Source organism: Lagenorhynchus albirostris, chromosome 2 (genome assembly GCF_949774975.1).
Source record: "Lagenorhynchus albirostris chromosome 2, mLagAlb1.1, whole genome shotgun sequence".
In the NCBI taxonomy this organism is placed as follows: Eukaryota; Metazoa; Chordata; class Mammalia; order Artiodactyla; family Delphinidae; genus Lagenorhynchus; species Lagenorhynchus albirostris.
Window position 1 is genome coordinate 142,990,581 of NC_083096.1, and position 22,064 is coordinate 143,012,644.

At 37.5% G+C, this 22,064-nt stretch overlaps 1 protein-coding gene across 2 annotated transcripts in view; it reads right to left on the bottom strand.

Moving 5' to 3' along the window:
- BTF3L4 (basic transcription factor 3 like 4) overlaps positions 1-22,064 on the bottom strand; it is a 36,630-nt gene that overhangs the window by 2,822 nt on the left and 11,744 nt on the right. Inside the window, exons 2-5 of one of the 2 annotated variants that reach the window (XM_060140080.1) lie at positions 9,239-9,474; positions 7,961-8,162; positions 7,034-7,093; positions 6,029-6,486 (exon numbers count right to left, since the gene is read on the bottom strand). In XM_060140080.1, the coding sequence (XP_059996063.1) occupies positions 6,440-6,486; positions 7,034-7,093; positions 7,961-8,156 (303 nt within the window). In that variant the 5' untranslated portion in view covers positions 8,157-8,162; positions 9,239-9,474 and the 3' untranslated portion in view covers positions 6,029-6,439. Of the gene's footprint in view, positions 1-4,039; positions 6,487-7,033; positions 7,094-7,960; positions 8,163-9,238; positions 9,475-22,064 lie in introns of those variants that run through there. The other variant, XM_060140079.1, reaches the window with a different exon arrangement.

Below are 22,064 nucleotides of genomic sequence, written 5' to 3' on the forward strand. Positions count from 1 at the left end.
TTTGTTGAGTTGTGGTTACTTATATATTGTGTATATTAATCCTTTATCAGATATATGATTTTCAAATATTGTCTCCCAGTCTGTGAGTTGCCTTTTTATTCTCGATAGTATCCTTTGATACACAAGTTTTTAATTTTGATACACTCCAATTTACCTATTTTTTCTTTTTTGGCTGTGCTTTTGGTGTTATATCAAAGCAATCATTGCCAAATTCAAACTCATGAAGCTTCCCTCTGTGTCTTCTTCTCAGGATTTTATAGTTTTAGTCTTATGTTTAGGTCTTTGATCCATTTTGAGTTAATTTTTGTCTGTGGTGTAAAGTACATCACATTCTTTTGCATGTGGATATACAGTTCTTTCAACACCATTTGTTGAAAAGACCATCCTTTCCCCATCAAATGGTCTTGGTATACTTGTCAAAAATCATTTGACCATACATATAAAGGTTTATTTCCGGGGTCTCTACTCTATTCCACTGCTCTGTATGTCTGTCTTTATGCCAGTACATTGTTTTGCTTGCTGTAACTCTGTAGTAAGTCTTGAAATCAGGAAATGAGTCCTCCAACTTTCTTTTTCTTTCTTTTTGGATATCTGGGACCCCTTAAGATTCCATATGAATTTTAGAACGAGTTTTCTTTTTTTCCTTAGCATGAATACTTTGTTCTTTTTATAACTTTTTAAAAATACTGAAGTATATTTGATTTACAATATTGTGTTAGCTGTATAACATAGTAGACTTTTTTTTTCAGAGTGTATTCTAAGTTATTACAAGATATTGGGTATAATTCCCTGTGCTATACAGTAAATCCTTGTTGCTTATCTATTTTATGTATAGTAGTTTGTATCTATTAATCCCATACTCCTAATTTGTCCCTCTCCCAACTCCCCTTTGGTAACCTAAGTTTGTCTTCCATGTCTGAGTCTGTCTTGTATATAGATTCACATATTATTTTTTAGATTCCATATATGAGTGATATCGTATAGTATTTATCTTTTTCTGTCTGACTTATTTCACTAGGCATAATATTCTCTAGGTCCATCCATGTTGCTGCAAATGGCAATATTTTATTCTTTTCATGACTAATATTCCATTGTATATGTATCACAACTTCTTAAGCCAATCATATGCTGATGGGCACTTGGGTTGCTTCCACATATTGGCTATGGTAAATAGTGCTATGAACATTGGGGTACATGTGTCTTTTTGAATTAGAGTTTTTATTTTTTCCAGATACATACCCAGGAGTGGAATTGCTAGATGATACGGTAGTTATAGTTTTAGTTTTTGAAGGAAACTCCATCTATTTTCCATAGTGGCTGCACCAATTTACATTCCCACCAACATTTAGAATGGGTTTTTCTATTTCTGCAAAAAACTTTATTAGGGTTTTCATAGGGATTGCATTGACTCAGTAGATCTCTCTGGGTAGTATTTACATCTTAATAACATTAAGTCTTCCAATCCATGAATATGGGATATCAGTTCATTTATTTATATCCTAATTTATTTTAACAATATTTTGTAGTTTTCAATGTACAAGTCTCTTGCTTCCTTGGTAAAGTTTATTTCTAAGTATTTTATTCTTTTTGATTCTATTGTGAATGGAATTATTTTCTTAATCTACTTTTTGGATTGTTCATTGTCAGTGTATAGAAATGCAGCTGCTTTTGTGTGTTGGTTTTGTATCCTGCGGCTTTGCTGAATTCATTTATTAGTTCTACTTTTTTTGTGGGCTAGTTTGATTTAAACACATTAAAAAAAAGTGTGGCTGCAGGATAAATTCGTCACCATCTTGTTCAAGTGTATATATTTCTTTAACAAGGTAACCCTAAAAGGATGCAAAATTTTGACAGCAAACACCAGTGCCAAGAAGATTAACATATGTAACCTAAGAATTTTTGCCCATATACCACCGTCAAAGATCCCGTCCCAGGTTTGCAAAATACCCAATTATTAAGTTCATAAAACTCAACTCCTGAATATATACAAAAATTACAAATCCTACTTGTAAAAAAACCCTCAAACTTACTGAGTAATCCTTAAGATTTGACTTTCAGGCTAATATTGAGTGATATTTGATGAGGATATCCATCTAGAGGCCACAAAAACATAATTTTTATTTCAATAAATATTTGTTGAATGGTGTGGGGTGATGTTTAGAATTTAAACTCTGGAATTTGATAGATCTAGATTAGAATTCTGGTTCTCTCACCTGTTATTTGTGTTGGTACTTCCCTAAACCATTTTTGCTCCACTTTAAAAGTGAGACCATAATATCTGCCCCACTGAACTGTGTTAAATGAGATAACTCTATTCAGTAAATGTTATTATGATTGTAAGTAGACTACATGTTGTCACTATGCTAGATATTGGGAATAAAAGATGTGTGACACACTATCTGCCATCAAGGTGCTCACAATCTAGGTGGGAAAACTATAAAGAAAATCAAGTAATCTCAATATTGTACTACAGTAAAAAAAAATGTGCAAAAGGATGAAAGCTTGAAACAGAGTGGTATGTTGGAGATAAATGTAAGGCTATGACATGCTCAGATATGAAATTTAGGTTGTTTGGCTCCTATGTAAAGAATGGATTGGAGCAAGTGAATCATAAGCAAGCCCAGTAAGGGGGCTATGATAATCTAGGCAAACTCTGTGTGGCAGAACAATACAGACTGAACAGGAGGGTGGCAGTGTAGAATGGAGCTTTGCTGTGCCTAGAAATATAAGCTCCTTTCTGCCATGGCTTGGGAGATAACACACTTTAATCATCTTTCATCTTCATCTTAATCATTTAGGGAGTTCTAAGGAACCCTGTTTGATTCAGGGACCATTTACAGTGGAGGAAAACAGGCTCAGATAGCAAGGCCATCATTACACTAATATAGGGGCATTAGTCACATTATACTCTATGAAAATGGCAAACCCTGGGACACAACAAATATGAATGGTGAACCCCCCAAGTTGTGCATTACAGTAGCCCTACTGGAAAGATTATAACATAGTAGGTAATGGAACTGACCTCTATCTAAAAACCTGTACATCTCCTACTATTCCATACTATGTCTTTTTAATTAATTAATTAATTTTGGCTGCATTGGTTCTTCATTGCTGCATGTGCCCCTTCTCTAGTTGTGGCGAGCAGGGGTTACTCTTTGTTGCGGTGCACAGGCTTCTGGCTGCGGTGGCTTCTCTTGTTGCAGAGCACGGGCTCTAGGTGCATGGGCTTCAGTAGTTGCAGCACATGGGCTCAGTAGTTGTGGCACGCAGGCCCTAGAGCACATGGGCTTCAACAGTTGTGGCACGTGGGCTCTAGGGCGTGAGGGCTTCTTCAGTAGTTGTGGCTCATGGGCCCTAGAGCGCAGGCTCTGTAGTTGTGGCGCACAGGCTTAGTTGCTCCGTGGCATGTGGGATCTTCCCAGACCAGGGATTGAACCCATGTCCCCTGCATTGGCAGGTGGATTCTTAACCACTGCACCACCAGAGAAGTCCCTATCCCACACTATGTCTTCTCATAATATTGTATTTATGGATATATAACACCCTTAGGGTTAAACACTGAATTAAAACAAACAAATCAAACACATCCCAATATGGGTTTTCACAAGAACCTGGTAGGCTTATTAAAATTAATTTAATGGAATCCCATAAATACTAGTTATTTAACAACAAATCAAGATGCTTGATGTATTCTTAAACCATTACTTAATGGGAAAAATAAGGGTAAAACAAATATAAGGTCCCAACTACTTACTTTGGGCTTCCCCAAAACAGATAAATGAGGAGCTTTATAAAAATGGAAAGGACTAACCATAAAAATTAAGATTATCAATCAACTTTCTATAGACATTTCTTGAATTATCTCAATATTTTAAGGTGAATTTCCCCAGAAAATTCTTCTATAGTTATCTTGGCAACAAATACATAACCTCAGTAAAAAGTAAATATTTAGTAACTACTTCATATGTTAAAAAAACTATATAATTCATATTTATGCCAAGAACACTACAATTTATAGAAGTTTCATCCACATTCTTACCTATGCCTACTCACTCTGAAGGCAGGAACATTTCTTTGGGTTGAGTCAGGATCTCGATATGCTTTGTCCAGGAAAAGGGAAGGTATGAAAATATAAAACAAAAAAGAGTATTGGCTCATTGTATACAAGAGAGGGCAGCCATTAAGAGTTATTGTCAACAGGATAAAAGGAAATACTGACCAGAGCTCCTCTGGGTGAGCAGTTAAAATATGATCAAAATGTAAAAGAGGAAGAAGTATATACACACGAAGAACTTTTATGAGTATTGATAAAAAGACATTTCTGAAAAAATGATCAAATACCTCCTTGAGGATTTTCAGAAATGAGATTCACAGAACTACAGGAGCAGAAGAAATGTTGATTTGGAAACATCTCATTTGACTGATGATGAATTTCAAAGTCATTAGGTTAGGTGACCTGCCCAAGGTCATACGGTTAATGCCAGAGTTTGGACTAGGATCCAATTCTCCTGAATTCCACATGAGTGCTTCTTCCCCCCATTTCGTATACTACCTCTTAAGTTTCCCTAACCACTTGAAGTCCCCTTAACTCTCTCTGCCCCACAATGTGCCCTTTGGGGACAGTCAGAGGAACAGCATTCTGGACTATGTAGACCATGTAGAGCTACTGATCTAACAATGGATGAAGCATAATTTCAAAAAAAGACTAGGTTGAAATTCATTTGGGGGTGAGGAACAGAGGGAAAATACAAAAGAAGTAAATTCTGTAGACAACAAAAAGAGAAGCACAAGAGGAAATATTATCCTCTTTTGTTATTTTATTACTGTTATTTTATTTTGTAGTTAACTCCATATATTATATAAAACATAACAGGAAAAATCAACAAATGTATAAAATAAATTGAGGTGTCTGGATGGAAAAAAATACAAGACCTTTGCCTTCGTGTCTATAGATCTCTTGATATGTTGGTCTTGCACTAGAGATATCAAATAAAGATATCTAGCTTGAAACAAAAGTTGATATGCTGCAAGGTTAAGCCATAGTTTGATGATGGGCCATGATAAACTTTCTAAATCTTATCCTTAAATATTGGCTATAACAAATGCTGATATAACAAAGTGCAAGCTTTTATAAGACGGCAAGAGGGAAGCGTCAATGAATGAATGCAACTTACCTCCAAGTCCTCTGAAAGGAGGTGAAAAAATAAATACTGTGTTTTACCAGTGTTCCCCCAAAGCATTACTCTAAGCATGCAGGAGGATGCTATGAGCAGCTACAATAGTAAGATCCAATCCAGAGGTAGGTTCAAGGCCAAGAGTAGAGGAGTGGTTGAAGAAATCCTCCTGGGGCCAGTACCATTTCATAGAATGCCCATTTGTGCTGGGGAATGAGTCTATGGCCCATTTTTTCTGATTCAAAAGGACATTCCCAATTTCAACCTTGCTGAAAAAGAGGCATTTTTGCACCTGCTATTAAGAACAGCTAGGATACAGGATAAGGCTGGCATAAAATTATTTAGCAAGCACATGCTAGCTATTCCAGTTTGAAATCTACCAAACTGTAAAATCAAAAGAATAAGAAGTTGAAGATGGAGCTGTTGTTCCTCAAGATGTGGGAACAATCTTACAAAAAGAGGGATTAGGCACTCACTTAACTCTATATGGAGAACATCCTTCTCAGGCTAGATGGAAGATGAGGAAGAGCATTACTAAAGGCTAACCAGGCCATTTAGAGACCAAAAGGGGAGAAAACAAGGCATTTAGGACAAAAACTAGTAGAAGAAATTCCTCTGGGTCTAACTAGGTAAGTGAATCTAAGGCAACTGCACCAAAGATATGCTACCCATTATGCCAGCATGAAGCTGGTGACAAAATATCTCAAGACATTTTAAACCCAGAAAAATGTATGAGAAATATGTTAACGAAGCAAATTAAAACCAAACCTCCAAGGGTAAAATCTCCTGATTTGAAATCCAAGATACTCACTTTTCATTAATTCTGTGCATCATTAGAAAAAATAAAAAGTAACAAATGTAAAGATTTGTTTTATTTCTACTGGGGTAAGGAGGAGGATAAATAAAACTGTTTTCCAATTTGCTCTCCACTGTATACACACATACCCACACACATACATACACATACACACACTAAAAATACCCCAACAAAAAACAAAACAAAAAAACCAAGAATCAAAACCCAAAACACCCTCAAACTGCACCAACACTTCGTATTTTGACCAAAAGAATAGATCCTGGGAGGAAGTGCAAAATGCAAAATCAAATGATCGAAAAATGCTGAACAAACAGCATTATTAATATACAAAATATTTATATTACGGAACTAGTAACAGCTGATGTTCTCCGTGTCTGTAAAACTTTGGAACCACATAGCTGATTTGTTAAATCTAGTCCATGCCAGCTTCCAAAAACCAGAAAAAATTTTAGTTAGCTTCATTCTTTGATGCCTCATCAAAATTTTCTACGAGATCTGAAAAAAAAAGTAAATAAGTTAAAGATACACAAAAAGACAAAGAGGTAAAAATACAATTACTAACTTCTAGCCTAACAAAAACAAAATTGTTGCTACTAGAATTAGCCTGAAAACATGTAAGAGGCAGAAATGAATTGGTGGCATTTCACTAATAATGCTTCATTTATCTGCTTAAAACAAAAACCCTAAGGAAATGTTAGTCTTCTTTTGCCTATGCAAACTAAGGTGACTAGCATTTTCATATGTCAATCATAATTCCTACAGAAATGTTGTAACAATAACTATGCAAATTTATAATCACAATGATTCCAATTTAATAAAGGCAGATTCCAATTTAATAAATGCAGCAGAGCTTTGTGTGACAATTTCTAAGTTCTGAACGGGAGGGCTTTTATCCTGTTTCATTAGATCGTATGCACATCGTTGTGAATCCATTTAAATTCACAAGCTCACCATTAACAAAAAACTGAAAAATGATCATGCAATGAATTAAATGAGATAAACAGGATGCTAAAAATCTTAAAACTGAAGAAATGTCACCTACCTGGAACATCATCATCCTCCTCATCAATGTCTTCTGGTTTTGGTGTTTTGCTATCCAACACTACAAAAAGTTTATTTTAAAATTAGCCATTGAGAACAAAGACCCTTACCAAACACTTGTAATGTTTATCCTTTTTTCCTGTCTACATAGTTCTGGAAACAAATCTTACATAGTTGTTCAGAAAAAGCTAAATATTGCCTAATCTAAATGCCATATTTTTTTACTTGATACTAAAATTAATAAAAGTTTAACTTCATTAGATATACACTAAATATGGTTGGCAATTTCAATGGGTAGTGAAGGTAAAACTTACATGCAAAGTGGAATAATTTAGGTGAGTTTAAATAAAGACATTATAGTTAATTAATTCTCCAAATTCCATATTCTCCAAATAAAAAATCAACATTCAAGATTTTTTCCATCTCTTTTGGTGTAAAACTATCTAGCTTTGTAGTATTAGCATTGAACTAATAGGCTCTGATTTTTTAGGGATGACAAGACACATTTGAAATCAGAACTATCTTGGACACTCAGAACTTATGCATAGTTGCTGCATCTATAGCACAATCAACAATATTCAATGAAAATATAGTTCTGTGATAACATTATCGTCTTGTTGTCATTAGTCAGAAGTGAATACCAAATCAACTGTTTATAAAATGTGGCCTGCAGATCCTGGCACTTTCCTTTTAGGTAATTACCTCCCAACACTCTATATTACTACCAAAATGTATCTGAATATTCTACATGCTACACTGCATAATTATTAAAGGAACAAACTCAAAAATTTATGAAGCATACAATATTACAAAAAGTAAAATTTATGTACAGGCAAATCCTTCTAGCATAAGATGGACACACCTTTTAAATCATTAGGTTCTTTAAGTAAGGTGAGGAGGGAAAGAGGTACTAAATTGAAATACCTACCTTGCCGAGGGAACTGTTCAGCTAACTTCCTAAGACTTGTTAAGCTGTCAGCACCAAGCTGACTTAATATTCCAGGAAGCATTTCTGTGATTGGTTTGGCTTCAGCATGGCCAGTAATCGCAAAGGTGTTAGCAGAAAGGGAAGCTTGGACTTTGGGATTGTTGAAATGAATAACTGTCCCATCATCTTTAATCATGTTCACCTGTGTGATCACAGAAAAAAATGTATTTCACATATTTGGTACAACTTTAAAAACGTTTTAAAGAACATTTTATCCAATTACTGATTTTTACTTGGTAGTTAGTTATGCAATCCCAATGTAGTAATTATGTAAGCCGTGGATTTTGGTGGAAAAAAACCCTAGTGACAAAGTAAAATAATGTACATGGCATAAATTACTAGGATGGTCAAGAAATAGTCATTTTATTATAGAATCTAAAATTATTATTATTATTATTATTACTGGCCACGCCACATGGCTTGTGGGATCTTAGGTCCCCGACCAGGTATCAAACCTAGGCACATGGCAGTGAAAGCACTAAGTCCTAACCACTGGACCAGGGAATTCCTAGAATCTAGATTTTAAATTCAAAGATTTCTACTGCGAGGAAGAAGTTCATGCCCACATTTTTAAAAAATGGAGTTATCAGCCACGAATTGGCTTCATAATGAAATTACCCATTATCTTAATTTATACTAGCAAACTAAATCAATAGATACTATTGTATCTGTACAATAGTCAGCAACTTACTTATGGGACAGGTTGTAAGGGGGTAATAGTGTATGGTAAAAATAACCACTGAAAACCCATAAAGAACACTCAGAAATTTAATCAATCAGGTGTTTCACTCCTTTGAATACTTAGTAAATTTACAAAAGTTTCAACTTGTTCTCTTCATGTCTTTCTTTGTAGAGGATTTTGTCAGTTTCTCTGATTTTTAAGTGTAGCTTCTCAACAACCTTCAAAAACCCTTGTAAATGACAAGGAAGTTCTCCCACCCAGTCGCCTGGCCATCTGAACATTTATCAATTACTAGGAGACCTTTAAAACCATCCTCACATTCTCTCTATAGCTTTCACCAATATGAACTGACTGTTTCAGATTTAATTTCATTCATTGCCTAGGACTCACTGAAAAGGAAGGCTGAATGTGCATGCACTATGTAAAATGTTATTTTTCTCTCTCACTCTGTGTTTTAGTAGAGTTGTATTTGCATATAAGTTAAATGTGTAAATAATGTGATTCCACTATGTAGTTGATTTCACTGGGTAAGTTACCTTGGTGGTAACATGCTTATTATATAAAAAGGTTACGAAAGTTAACTCTTGGCTACTTTAGAAGCATTTCATGATCCATCCAAAAACTGCCCTTGTCACAATCAAGCAGAGATGCTGAGTGTTCTCCATGGTCAGTGCAAGTGGGCTTTTCTTCCTCAGAGGTGATCACCACCACCACTGATAGACAGCACCAGAAAGGAAGGGGAAGAAAGGGGCTTCTAAATTTCAGGCAAGACCTGGAACACAGAGAAAATAAAGGCAAATCCCCTAGAAAATTGTAACTAAACCCCACAAATATTACACAGAGTAAGCATTCAATCTAGCTGTCCTGAACAAAAATCATCACAAGTTAAAAATAATTTACATTAACTTTAGAAAAAGATAAACTATGTACTTCTGAAGATAATTACTGTTTAAGTAGAAAAGTTAAATGGAAAAATGGCTGAAAATATAGGAGAGGAATGGCTTGAGAAGGTAGTGGCATAGTAGATATGAAATGGGATGCTGCTCTGGATCTATCCTAGAATCACATAATTTTAGTATGGGAAAAGAATAAAGATATGGTAGGACTATATTTTCCAAATCAAGACCAAATCACTTAATTTAATAAAGGATTTCTATAATACTTCCAGGTGTGAAAAGAGCCTCAAACATTGTAATATGAGGTATTTTTTACTTACAAACATTGAAGTCACAAGAGATTTGAAATCAATATTGTTCCAAAAAAGTCAGGCCATATATTTGGTGAATTTAGAGGTCTTCTAGTTCAAATCTCTTGTTAAAGAAATAAATACTAAAGACAAGAGCTCTTGGTTAAGCAACATACCCAAGGACAAATAGCTGGTTATGTGCAAACCCAGAACTTGAACCTGGATTTCCCAACTTTGTTTAGTTTCCTTCCTATGATGTCATTCTCATTCTTAAAACCCTTATTTGTCTATAAAAATTCAATTCTGTGGCACCATAAAAGCTTGTCAGAGAAATATTTATCTCAGAATGTAAGCTAAATAACAGCTGATATATGGATAATATATACCTTACCGGGAGCAAAATAAGAGGCTAACATGGGGCAAAAAACAATAAATAAATTCATGAATTTTCCTTCTGTTCAACCTTCTTTTCCAAAGGCTAAATGTTAAGTCATATTTTACAGCCTGATGTAGGTCTCTGTAGTTTAAAATATGTTGTTTGAGTTTAGTGTGAAAAGCAGTATGAATGCCATCCCAGACTGTGAAATACAAATAAATTAATCGTTGTTTTAAATGGGGTTGTATAAAAGATGTAGCTTCATGAACAGAAAGGTCCAGAATCGGGTGGAGAGTTTAGTTTTAGAATAGAGAGAATGAAATACTAGAAGTTAAAAAGGCCAGAATATTTTATTTCTATCTAACATTCCTTCCCCTCTACTGAGCAAATGACATGGTTATACAAGGCTCCTAGATACAGGCTATTAGAACTATCAAAGGATTAATTGTTGGGCTGAGCAAGATCAGTTAGACACTTCCCAACTCTTTTAGAGGCAAAAGGAGGGATAAGGAATTTGTTAAATTCACAAAGCAAATTGTATGCATTTCATATGAAGACTTCACTTCCCCCCAGTGATTTTACTGCTGTTTGGTCTACGTAAATCATACAATCTATATACAGTATAATAACAAGGAGCAGAGAAATAAACAAAGACTATTAAACTAGCTACTACAACAGCACTCAGGTCCCTCTTTCAATCGATCAAGCATCCCATTTATGTCAGTGTTTTTTCCACTTAACAGGTAGCTCAGGTAAAGAATGCTACTTGAGTTATGGAAGAAGAGGCATTTAAAAATTTTTTTAAATTTTTTATTTTTGGTTGTGTTGGGTCTTCATTGCCATGTGAGCTTTCTCTAGTTGCGGCGAGCGGGGGCTACTCTTCGTTGCAGAGCATGGGCTCTAGGCACGTGGGTTTCAGTAGTTGTGGCTCAAGGGCTCTAGACTCAGGCTCAGTAGTTGTGGCGCACGGGCTTAGCTGCTCCGCGGCATGTGGGATCTTCCTGGCCCAGGGCTCGAACCCGTATCCCCTGCATTGGCAGTCAGATTCTTAACCACTGTGCCACCAGGGAAGTCCCGAAGAGGCATTTTTTTGACCCCAGTCCAAAACTCCAGATGCCCTTGCTCTTATTTTTTGCTCTAATTAATACTGACATGTCTTGTAGTTACCAGAAAATACTTTGTCCTCTCATGCATAGTGCACTTACATATGCTGTTTTCACTGTTTAGAAGAACGCTTTTCTGCTTCTCCACATTGTAAGTTCCCATTTATCCAAGACTTGGGTCAAATGCTTCTTTTTCTGTGAAAACTTAAGGTGGTTTATTCACCTTCTGCACTTCATGGAAACTGATATTATATAGAATTATCTTGTCGTATAATTGTGTTTGTAATCTTTGACCTTACTAGAAGGTGAACTCCTTGAGATCAGAGGCCATTCATTGCCTTACGAGATACAGTATCCCCCCAACTGTCAGCACCTAACAGTCACTCAAATTTGCTGAATGAACACCTCCTATAAAACTTATTCTAAAATCATGGATGCTGTCAGATCTCACTTCCCCAAATGCTAGATGAAGGGTCATATTAAGGTTTAGAAATAGCACCAGTAGTGCCCTCAATGAAGATACCCAGAACCTCCTGGGCTGTATTTTTGGCCTGACTTTTCCTATTGTTCTGCCCTTTCAGAATCAGCCCAACTGCTCTATAGAATTGAGGGCTATTTTAGGTCATTCCAGGCAACTGCTGGGTGGCCCAATTACGCTACTTATCAAAACCTTAACAACCCCTGCCCTTGCTGGCCTTTGAGTAGGGCACATATATTAACTATAGCAGCCTTCTAGCTGGTAAAGCTGATGCTCGCTTTATTCCTACACAGCAATAAGTTTTCATGGCTATAAGGAGGCTTACAAAGTTATGATTGACTCCACAGCTCTTGCCGGTAACTAACTGCCCTCTCAGTTCAGAGAGGGGGTTTAAATTCTTATGCTATGTAATTTTTGTTTGTTTGTTTCAAAGTCCCCACTAGGCCAGTTAGCTGCAGTTCATAACTGTCTTAAAATCAAGTTTTATTGCTACTCCTTCCTGTATGTAGTGGCACTTAAATGTTTATTAGGAAATTAATCTTTTATTGCCTTCCTGCTATATTTTAATGGGGTGAAATAACAGACATTTTAAGAATAAGACACGTAAGTGTCTGGATTGTGTAAGGCTAAAGGATGTCAGATTTTGAGGATTATGGCCTTTGCACACACTCCCATAAGTCAGTATCTTTCACATTCAATCCTTTTAAGCTCAGCACCTGCTTATATCTAAAGGCTAGTATGAAGCATAACCTATTATTACTAATATAAGTGAAAGCTAACAGATATTATTAGACTATATGATATGCTGGGATCATTTTCTCTTATGCTCTGGTGGCAGGAGTCTGATGAGATGGATTCTCTGTAGCTATGCTGTAGATAGCATAAAACGGCATGTCCTTTCTGAAAATCAATTTGGCAATATGGATGAAGAGTTCTAAAAATGTTCATGATCTTTCAGTCAGCAACTGTATTTCCAAGAATCTGTCTTAAGGAACTTGGAGATGAAGATAAATATTTATGTATATAAAAGTCCAACATGTGAGTCTTTACTATCAAAGCATTACAATGCATAATAAATAAAGAATGTTAAATTATGGTATGTTCATATATTGGAATACATGTAGACATTTAGACTGATAATTAAGAAGAATTTTTTAATGACATGAAACAATTTTTATAATATAATACTATTTGGAAAAGGAAGGATTCCAAATTGTACATCTAACTGTAGTCTCAGATATACTAAATATATATGCATATAAAGATAGGAAAGAAATATAAGACTAATAGTAGTTATTTCTTTGTAGTGGAATTATGACTGAATGCTAATATCTTTTTCATATTTTCTGCATACCCTTAACTTTCTATGATGACAATGTATTTTTATGGGGGAGGGGTGGAAGCTATTTTAAAAACAAAAGATGTTCATCAATAAACAAATGGATAAAATGTGGTATTACCCATAGAATGGAATATTAGTCAGCTATAAAAGGAGTGAAGTTCTGGTACATGCTAAACATGGATGAACCTTGAAAATATGCTAAGTGAAGTAAGCCAGACATGAAAGGACAACTATTACATGATTCGACTTACATGAAATATCTACAACAGGCAAATCCAGAGACAGAAAGTAAGAGAGATTATCAGAAGCTGGGGGAAAGGGGAATGGGGAGTTATTGCTTAATGGGTACAGAGTTTCTATTTGGGATGATGAAAAATTTGGAAACAGATGATGGTGGTGGTTGCATAACATTGTGAGTGTAATTAATGCCACTGAATTGCACACTTAAAATTGGTTAAAATGGGAATCTAATTCTGGAGTTCTCTGGTGGATCAATGAGTCTGAACTTTTAAAAGCAACCTATATGGTTCTGAAAAAAGTGGTCCCAAGACCAATTTTGAGAACTATTAATGGAGCAAATAAAGAATGCTAGTGACAACATTTTGAGGAAATAATAGTTTTAGTGGGATGGAAAACAAAGGAGACAGCAAAGGAAATAAGGACACAATGAAGTAGGAGAAAGGACAAGAAGCAAAGCATAGAATTTTAAGGAAAGTCTTGGCAAACGCTGCAGAGTATCAGTGAAATGATGATGGAGAGGAAGCAGAATAACAGGTGAAATCATCTCTAGAAGAAAGAAGGGGAGGGACTTCCCTGGTGGTCCAGTGGTAAAGAATCTGCCTTCCAACACAGGGGACATGGGTTCGATCCCTGGTTGGGGAACTAAGATTCCACATGCCGCGGGCAACTAAGCCCGCATGCCACAGCTACAGAGCATGTGTGCCACAAACTACAGAGCCCACATGCTCTGGAGCCCATGCGCCACAACTATAGAGTCCACACACCACAACTAGAGAGAGAAAACCCACACACTACAACTAGATAGAAGCCAGTGAGACGCAATGAAGAGCCCATGTGTCACAACAAAAGATCCTGCGTGCCACAATGAAGATCCCACATGCTGCAACAAAGATCCGATGCAGCCAAAAATAAAAGACAAATAAATAAATATTAAAAAAAAGAGAATTCTCTAGGAAAAAAAAAAGAAAGAAGGGGAAATTGGGAACTGAGAGAGGCCAAGACGGCAGAGTAGAAAGACCCCTAAGCTCATTTCCTCTCACAAGCAACATCATAACTAACTACAGAACAACCATTGATAAAAAAGACTGGAACCCACCAGAAAAGATCTTCTGTAACTAAAGACATAAAAAAGGAACCACAACGAGACATGTAGGAGGGGCACACTTGAGATATAATCAAATCCCATACCCACTGGGTGGGCGACTGGAGAGTAATTATATTATAGAGGTTCTCCTACAGAAGTGAGGGTTCTGAGCCCCACACTGGGCCCCCTGAAGAGCCCCTAGACCATTTGGCTTTGAAGGCCAGCAGGACTTTATTGCAGGAGCTCCACAGGATTGGGGGGAACAGAGACTTCAGTCTTAAAAGGTGCACACAAAATCTCATGTGCATCATGACTAAGGGCAAAAGCAGTAATCTGATAGGTGCCTGGGTCAGACCAACCTGCTGGTCTGAGATAGTCTCCTGGGTAGGCGGGGTAGGGGTTGGGGAGTAGCTATGCCTCACCCTGGGGACACAGACACTAGCAGTGGGCATATCAGGGAGCATTCATCTGCATGAGCTCTCCTGGAGGCTGACATCTTGGCACCAAGACCTGGCCCCACCCAACAGCCTGTAGGCTCCAGGACCGGGAGGCCTCAGGCCAAACAACTAACTAGGCATGAACACAGCCCCATCCACCAGCAGACATGCTGCCTGCCTAAAGACTTCCTAAGCCCAACGCCACCTCTAGACATGTCCCTGCCCACCAGAGGGCCAAGACCCCACTCCACGCACAAGTGGGCAGGCACTGGCCCCTCCCGCCTGGAAGCCTGCATAAGTCTCTAGACCAGCCTCGCCCACCTGGGGGCAGACACCAGAAGCAAGAACACTACAATTCTGCAGCCTGCAGACCAAGTCTGCAAACACAGGCCAGATACTACCCTGGGACCAGCTGGCCTCTGGCCCTTGGGTGATGAGAGGAGAGTGCACTGCTGGGACGCACATGACGTCTCCTACAGAGGGCCACTTCTCCAAGGTCGAGAAACATAATTAACCTACTACATACATAAAAACACAAATAGCAATTTAGATAAAATGAGACATCAGAGGAATATGTTTCAGACAATGAAGAACTGATGTAAAATTCCAGAAGAACTAAACAACGTAAAATCCCAGAAGAACTAAGTGACGTGAAGATAAGCAGTCTACCCAAAAAAAGAGTTCAGGGTAATGGTTGTAAAAATGATCAAAGAACTCAGGAGAGAAGGGATGCACAGAGCAAGAAATGAGAAGTTTAGAATTAGAAAATATAAAGAACCACCAAACAGAATCGAAGAAGACAATAACTGAAATGAAAAATAAGCTAGAAGAAATCAATAGCAGACTAAATGAGGCAGAAGAATGGATCAGTGAGTTGCAAGACAGACTAGTGGAAATAACTGCCGCTGAACAGAAAAAAGAATGAGAAGAAATGAAGACAGTTTAAGAGATCTCTGGGACAACATCAAGTACACTAATAGTAAGATTATAGGGGTCCCAGAAGGAGAAGAGAGAAAGAAAGGTCCTGACAAAATATTTGAAGAGATAATAGCTGAAAACTTCCCTAACCTGGGAAAGGAAAGTTACCCGAGTCCAGGAAGCAGACAGTCCCATACAGGATTAACCAGAGAGGAACAGACTAAGACATACTGTAATCAAAATGACAAAAATTAGGGCTTCCCTGGTGGCACAGTGGTTGAGAGTCCGCCTGCCGATGCAGGGGACACGGGTTCGTGCCCTGGTCTGGGAAGAGCCCACATGCCGCGGAGTGGCTAGGCCCATGAGCCATGGCCGCTGAGCCTGCGCGTCCAGAGCCTGTGCTCCGCAACAGGAGGCCCGCGTACCACAAAAAAAAAAAAAAAAAAAAAGACAAAAATTAAAGATGAAGAGAGAGTATTAAAAGCAACAAGAGGGAGCTTCCCTGGTGGCGCAGTGGTTAAGAATCCACCCGCCAATGCAGGGGACACGGGTTCGAGTCCTGTTCTGGGAAGATCCTACATGCCACAGAGCATGAAGATCCTACATGCCACAGAGTTCGAGTCCTGTTCTGGGAAGATCCTACATGCCACAGAGCAACTAAGCCCGTGTGCCACAACTACTGAGGCTGCACTCTAGAGCCCATGAGCCACAACTACTGAAGCCTGCGCGCCTAGAGCCTGTGTTCCACAAGAGAAACCACCACACTGAGAAGCCCGCACCACAACGAAGAGTAGCCCCCGCTCACTGTGACTAGAGAAAGCCCGCGGGCAGCAACAAAGACCCAACACAGCCAAAAATAAATAAATAAATAAATTTATATATATATATATATATATATATATATATATATATATATATATATATATATATATAAAAAGCAACAAGAGAATAGCATCAAATAACATACGAGGGAACTCCCATAAGGCTATCAGCTGAATTTTCAGGAGAAACTGCATGCCAGAAGGGAGAGATGATACACTCAAAACAATGAAAGAGAAAAACCTACAACCAAGAATACTCTACTCAGCAAGGCTCTCGAGGTTCAGATGTGATGGAGAAATCAAAAGCTTTACAGACAAGCAAAAGCTAAAAGAATTCAGCACCACAAAACCAGATTTAAAACAAATGTTGAAGGAACTTCTCTAGGCAGAGAAGAAAAGGTCACAACTAGAAACAAGAGAATTACAAAATGGAAAAGCTTGCTGGTAAAGGCAAACATACAATAAAGCACGACATCATCCACACACAAAGCTAGTAGGGAGTTTAAAAAACAAAAGTAGTAAAATCACCTGTTTATACAATAAGCAGTTAAGGGACACACAAAAAATTAGATATAAAATATAATACCAAAAACAACAATCATGAGGGTAGGAGAATACAAATGCAGGGCATCTAAAATGCATTGAAATTAAGAGATGAGCAACTTAAAACAAGCATGAATATACAGACTGTTATACAAAAAGCTCATGGTAACCATAAAACAAAAATCTATAAAAGATATACACACAAAAAAGAAAAAGGAATCCAAACATAACACTAAAGATAGCCATCAAATCACAAGAGAAGAGAACAAAAGAAGGGGAAGAAAATACCTGCAAAAACAAATCCAAAACAATTAACAAAATGGCAACAGGAACATACATATTGATAATTACCTTAAATGTAAACGGACTGAATGCTCCAACCAAAAGACACAGACTGGCTGAATGAATACAAAAACAGGACCCATATATATGCTGCCTACAAGAGACTCCCTTCAGATCAAGAGACCCATGCAGACTGAAAGTGAGGTACTCCACACCAATGGAAATCAAAAGAAAGATGAAGTAGCAATACTTATGTCAGACAAAATAGACTCTAAAATAAAGACTGTTACAAGAGACAAGAAGGACACTACATAACAATCAAAGGATCAATCCAAGAAGATATAACAATTGTAAATATATATGTACCCAACATAAGAGCACCTCAATACACAAGGCAAACGTTAACAGACATAAAAGAGAAACCAACAGTAACACAATAATAGTAGGGGATTTTAACGCCCCACTTACATCAATGGACAGACCATCCAGACAGAAAGTCAATAAGGAAACACAGGCCTTAAGTGACACATTAGACCAGATGGACTTAATATGTATAGAGCATTCCATCTGAAAGCAGCAGAATACATATTCTTTTCAAGTGTACATGGAACATTCTCCAGGACAGATCACATGCTGGGCTACAAAGGAAGCCTCGGTAAATTTAAGAAAACTGAAATCATATCAAGCATCTTTCCCAAACACAACAGTATGAGGTTAGAAATCAACTACAAGGAAAAAAACTGCAAAAAACACAAACACATGGCGGCTAAACAATATGCTACTGAACAATCAATGGATCCCTGAAGAAAGCAAAGAGGAAATCAAAAAATACCTTGATACATGTGAAAACGAAAACATGACAATCCAAAACCTATGGGATGCAGCAAAAGCAGTTCTAAGAGGGAAGTTCATAGAGATACAAGCTTACCTCAGGAAACAAGAAAAATCTCAAATAAATGACCTAACGTTACACCTAAAGCAACTAGAGAAAGAAGAACAAACAAAACCCAAAGGCAGCAGAACGAAACAAATCATCAAGATCTAAGCAGAAATAAATGAAACAGAGACTAAGAAAACAATAAAAAAGATCAATAAAACTAAAAGCTGGTTCTTTGAAAAGGTAAACAAAATTGATAAACCTTTAGCCAGACTCAGCAAGAAAAAAAGGAAGAGGGCTCACATCAATAAAATCAGAAATGAAAAAGGAGAAGTTACAACCAATACCACAGAAACACAAAGGGCCATAAGAGGCAACAAGCAACTAATATGCCAATAAAATGGACAACCTAGAAGAAATGGACAAATTCTTAGAAAGGTACAATCTCCCAAGACTGAACCAGGAAAAAATAGACAATGTGAAGAGTCCAATTACCAGTACTGAAATTGAATCAGTAATTTAAAAACTCCCAGTAAACTGAAGTCCAGGACCAGATGGCTTCACAGGTGAATTCTATCAAACATTTAGAGAAGAGTTAAAACATACCCTTCTGAAACTATTCCAAAAAACTGCATAGGAAAAAAAAAAAAAAACAACTGCATAGGAAGGAAAACTTCTGAACTCATTCTATGAGGCCACCATCACCCTGATACCAAAACCAGACAAAGACACCACAAAAAAAGGAAATTACAGGCCAATATCGCTATGATGAACCTAGATGCCAAAATCGTCAACAAAATACTAGCACCTGAATCCAACAATACATTAAAAGGATCATACACCATGATCAAGTAGGATTTATCCCAGGGATGAAAGGATTTTTCAGAATCCACAAATCAATCAGTGTGATACACCACATTAACAAACTGAAGAGTAAAAAAGCATATGATCATCTCAACAGATGCCAAAAAAGCTTCTGATAAAATTCAACATCCATTTATGATGAAAACTCTCCAGAATGTGGGCATAGAGGGGACTTACCACAACATAATAAAGGCCACATATGACAAACCCACAGCTAACATCATACTCAATGGAGAAAAGCTGAAAGCATTTCCTCTAAGATCAGGAACAAGACAGGATGCCCACTATCACCATTTTTATTCAGCATAGTTTTGGAAGTCCTAGCCACAGCAATCAGAGAAGAAAAAGAAATAAAAAGAATCCAAATTAGAAAAGAAGTAATAAAACTGTCACTGTTTTCAGATTACATGATACTATACATAGAAAATCCTAAACATGCCACCAAAAAATTACTAGAGCTCATCAATGAATTTGGTAAAGTTGCAGAATACAAAATTAATGCACAGAAATCTGCTGCATTTCTATACACTAACATCAAAATAGCAGAAAGAGAAATTAAGGAAACAATCCCACTTACTTTTGTATCAAAAAGAATAAAATACCTAGGAATAGAGACCTCCCTAGGGAGGCAAAAGACCTGTACTCCGAAAATTATTAAGACGCTGATGAAAGAAACTGAAAACGAAAAAAAACAGATAGAAAGACATACCATGTTCTTGGATTGGAAGAATCATAATTGTTAAAATGACCATACCACCCAAGGCAATCTACAGATTCAATGCAATCTCTATCACATTACCAATAGCAGTTTTCATGGAATTGGAACAAAAAATTTTAAAATTTGTATGGAAACACAAAAGATCCTGAAAAGCCAAAACGATCTTGAAAAAGAAGAATGGAGCTGGAGGAATCATGCTCCTTGATTTCAGACTATATTACAAAGCTAGAGCAATAAAACAGTATGAGACTGGCATGGAAACAGACACATAGATCAATAGAACAGAACAGAAAGCCCAGAAATAAAGATACGCATTTATGGTCAATTAATCTATGACAAAGGAGACAAGATACAACGGAGAAAAGACAGTCTCTTCAATAACTTGAGCACGGAAAACTGGACAGTTACATGTAAAAGAATGAAATAAAAACATTCTCTAACAGCATATATAAAAATAAACTCAAAATGGATTAAAGACCTAAACATAAGACCAAATACTATAAAACTCTTAGAGGAAAACGTAGGCAGAACACTTCTTGTATTTTTTTTTTTTTGGCCATGCCACGCGGCTTGCGGGATCTTAGTTCCCCGACCAGTGGAAGCACAGAGTCCTAACCACTGGACCGCCAGGGAAGTCCCATATATACTTCAATTTAAAAAATCGTTAAAAAAGAAAAAAGATCTGGGACTTCCCTGGTGGTGCAGTGTTTAAGAATCCGCCTGCCAATGCAGGGGACATGGGTCCGATTCCTGGTCTGGGAAGATCCCACAAGCTGCAGAGCAACTAAGCCTGTGTGCCACAACTACTAAGACTGTGCTCTAGATCCTGCGAGCCATAACTACCGAAGCCCATGCACCTGGAGCCCGCGCTGTGCAACAAGAGAAGCCACTGTAGTGAGAAGCCCGCGCACCGCAATGAAGAGACCCTGCTCGCTGCAACTAGAGAAAGCCCACGTGCAGCAACGAAGAACCAACAAAGCCAAAAAAAAAGCTCTGCATAAAGGGAAAAAAAAGGCAAATTTTATGTTATGTTTATTTTACCACACACACAAAAACAGGGAAAAAAACAAAAAACAAAAAAAGCAGGATATTTAAAGAATGTAAGACTGCTGTGTGATAATAAGTTGAATGGTACACAGTGTTTCTCTTTTACTCTCCTGTACTAAGAGCTGTACACCCATTGACATCTGAGGCTCTAGCTGGAGGAAGAAGGAACCGCAGTAAGGGTCAACAAATAACTTTAGGTTCTCCTTCTGTATAACTGGTTCAAGAAAAATAAGAGCCAAGAAGAGGAAAATATAAACAGTAAAACTTACGTGTACAATTACAAAATTTAAATTCCCAGCCCTAAGCTTTTTCCTGAGCGCCAGCTCTCTATGGCTAACTTCTTGCAAAACAATTCCACCTAGAATAATCAGTATTGCTTAAACTTAACAGGCCCCAAACAAACTCATCATGGGAGTCAGCATGCTATAGATTATAAATGATGAATAAACACAGTTCCTACTGTCAAGATTCTTACAATCTACTGCAAACAGACTACTTGGTTAATAAGTAATCATACCCTACAATATGAGGTTGTAATAATAAACACATTATAGCAGAGCTAAGGGCAGTGGAAGTACAGATAAAGTGTTGATGAATTATGCCTGGAAAGATAGGGAAGGTTTCATGGAGACAGAATCATACCTTAGTTAAGATAGAAGCTGTCCTCTGAATATAATAGTGAAACTCTGTGAAACAACTAGACCATCTGAACCAGAGAAGCAGATTTTTGGTGACATTTCTTATTAAATACATCTGATGAAATCAATTATCTCTGGGAAATGAAACAGATTCTACCTTTTTTTTTTTTTTTTTGCGGTACTCAGGCCTCTCACTGTTGTGGCCTCTCCCGTTGTGGAGCACAGGCTCCGGACGCACAGGCTCAGCGGCCATGGCTCACGGGCCCAGCAGCTCCGCGGCATGTGGGATCTTCCCGGACTGGGGCACGAACCCGTGTTCCCTGCATCGGCAGGCGGACTCTCAACCACTGCGCCACCAGGGAAGCCCCAGATCCTACTTTTGATAGATGCATGTTATCATCAGGAGAA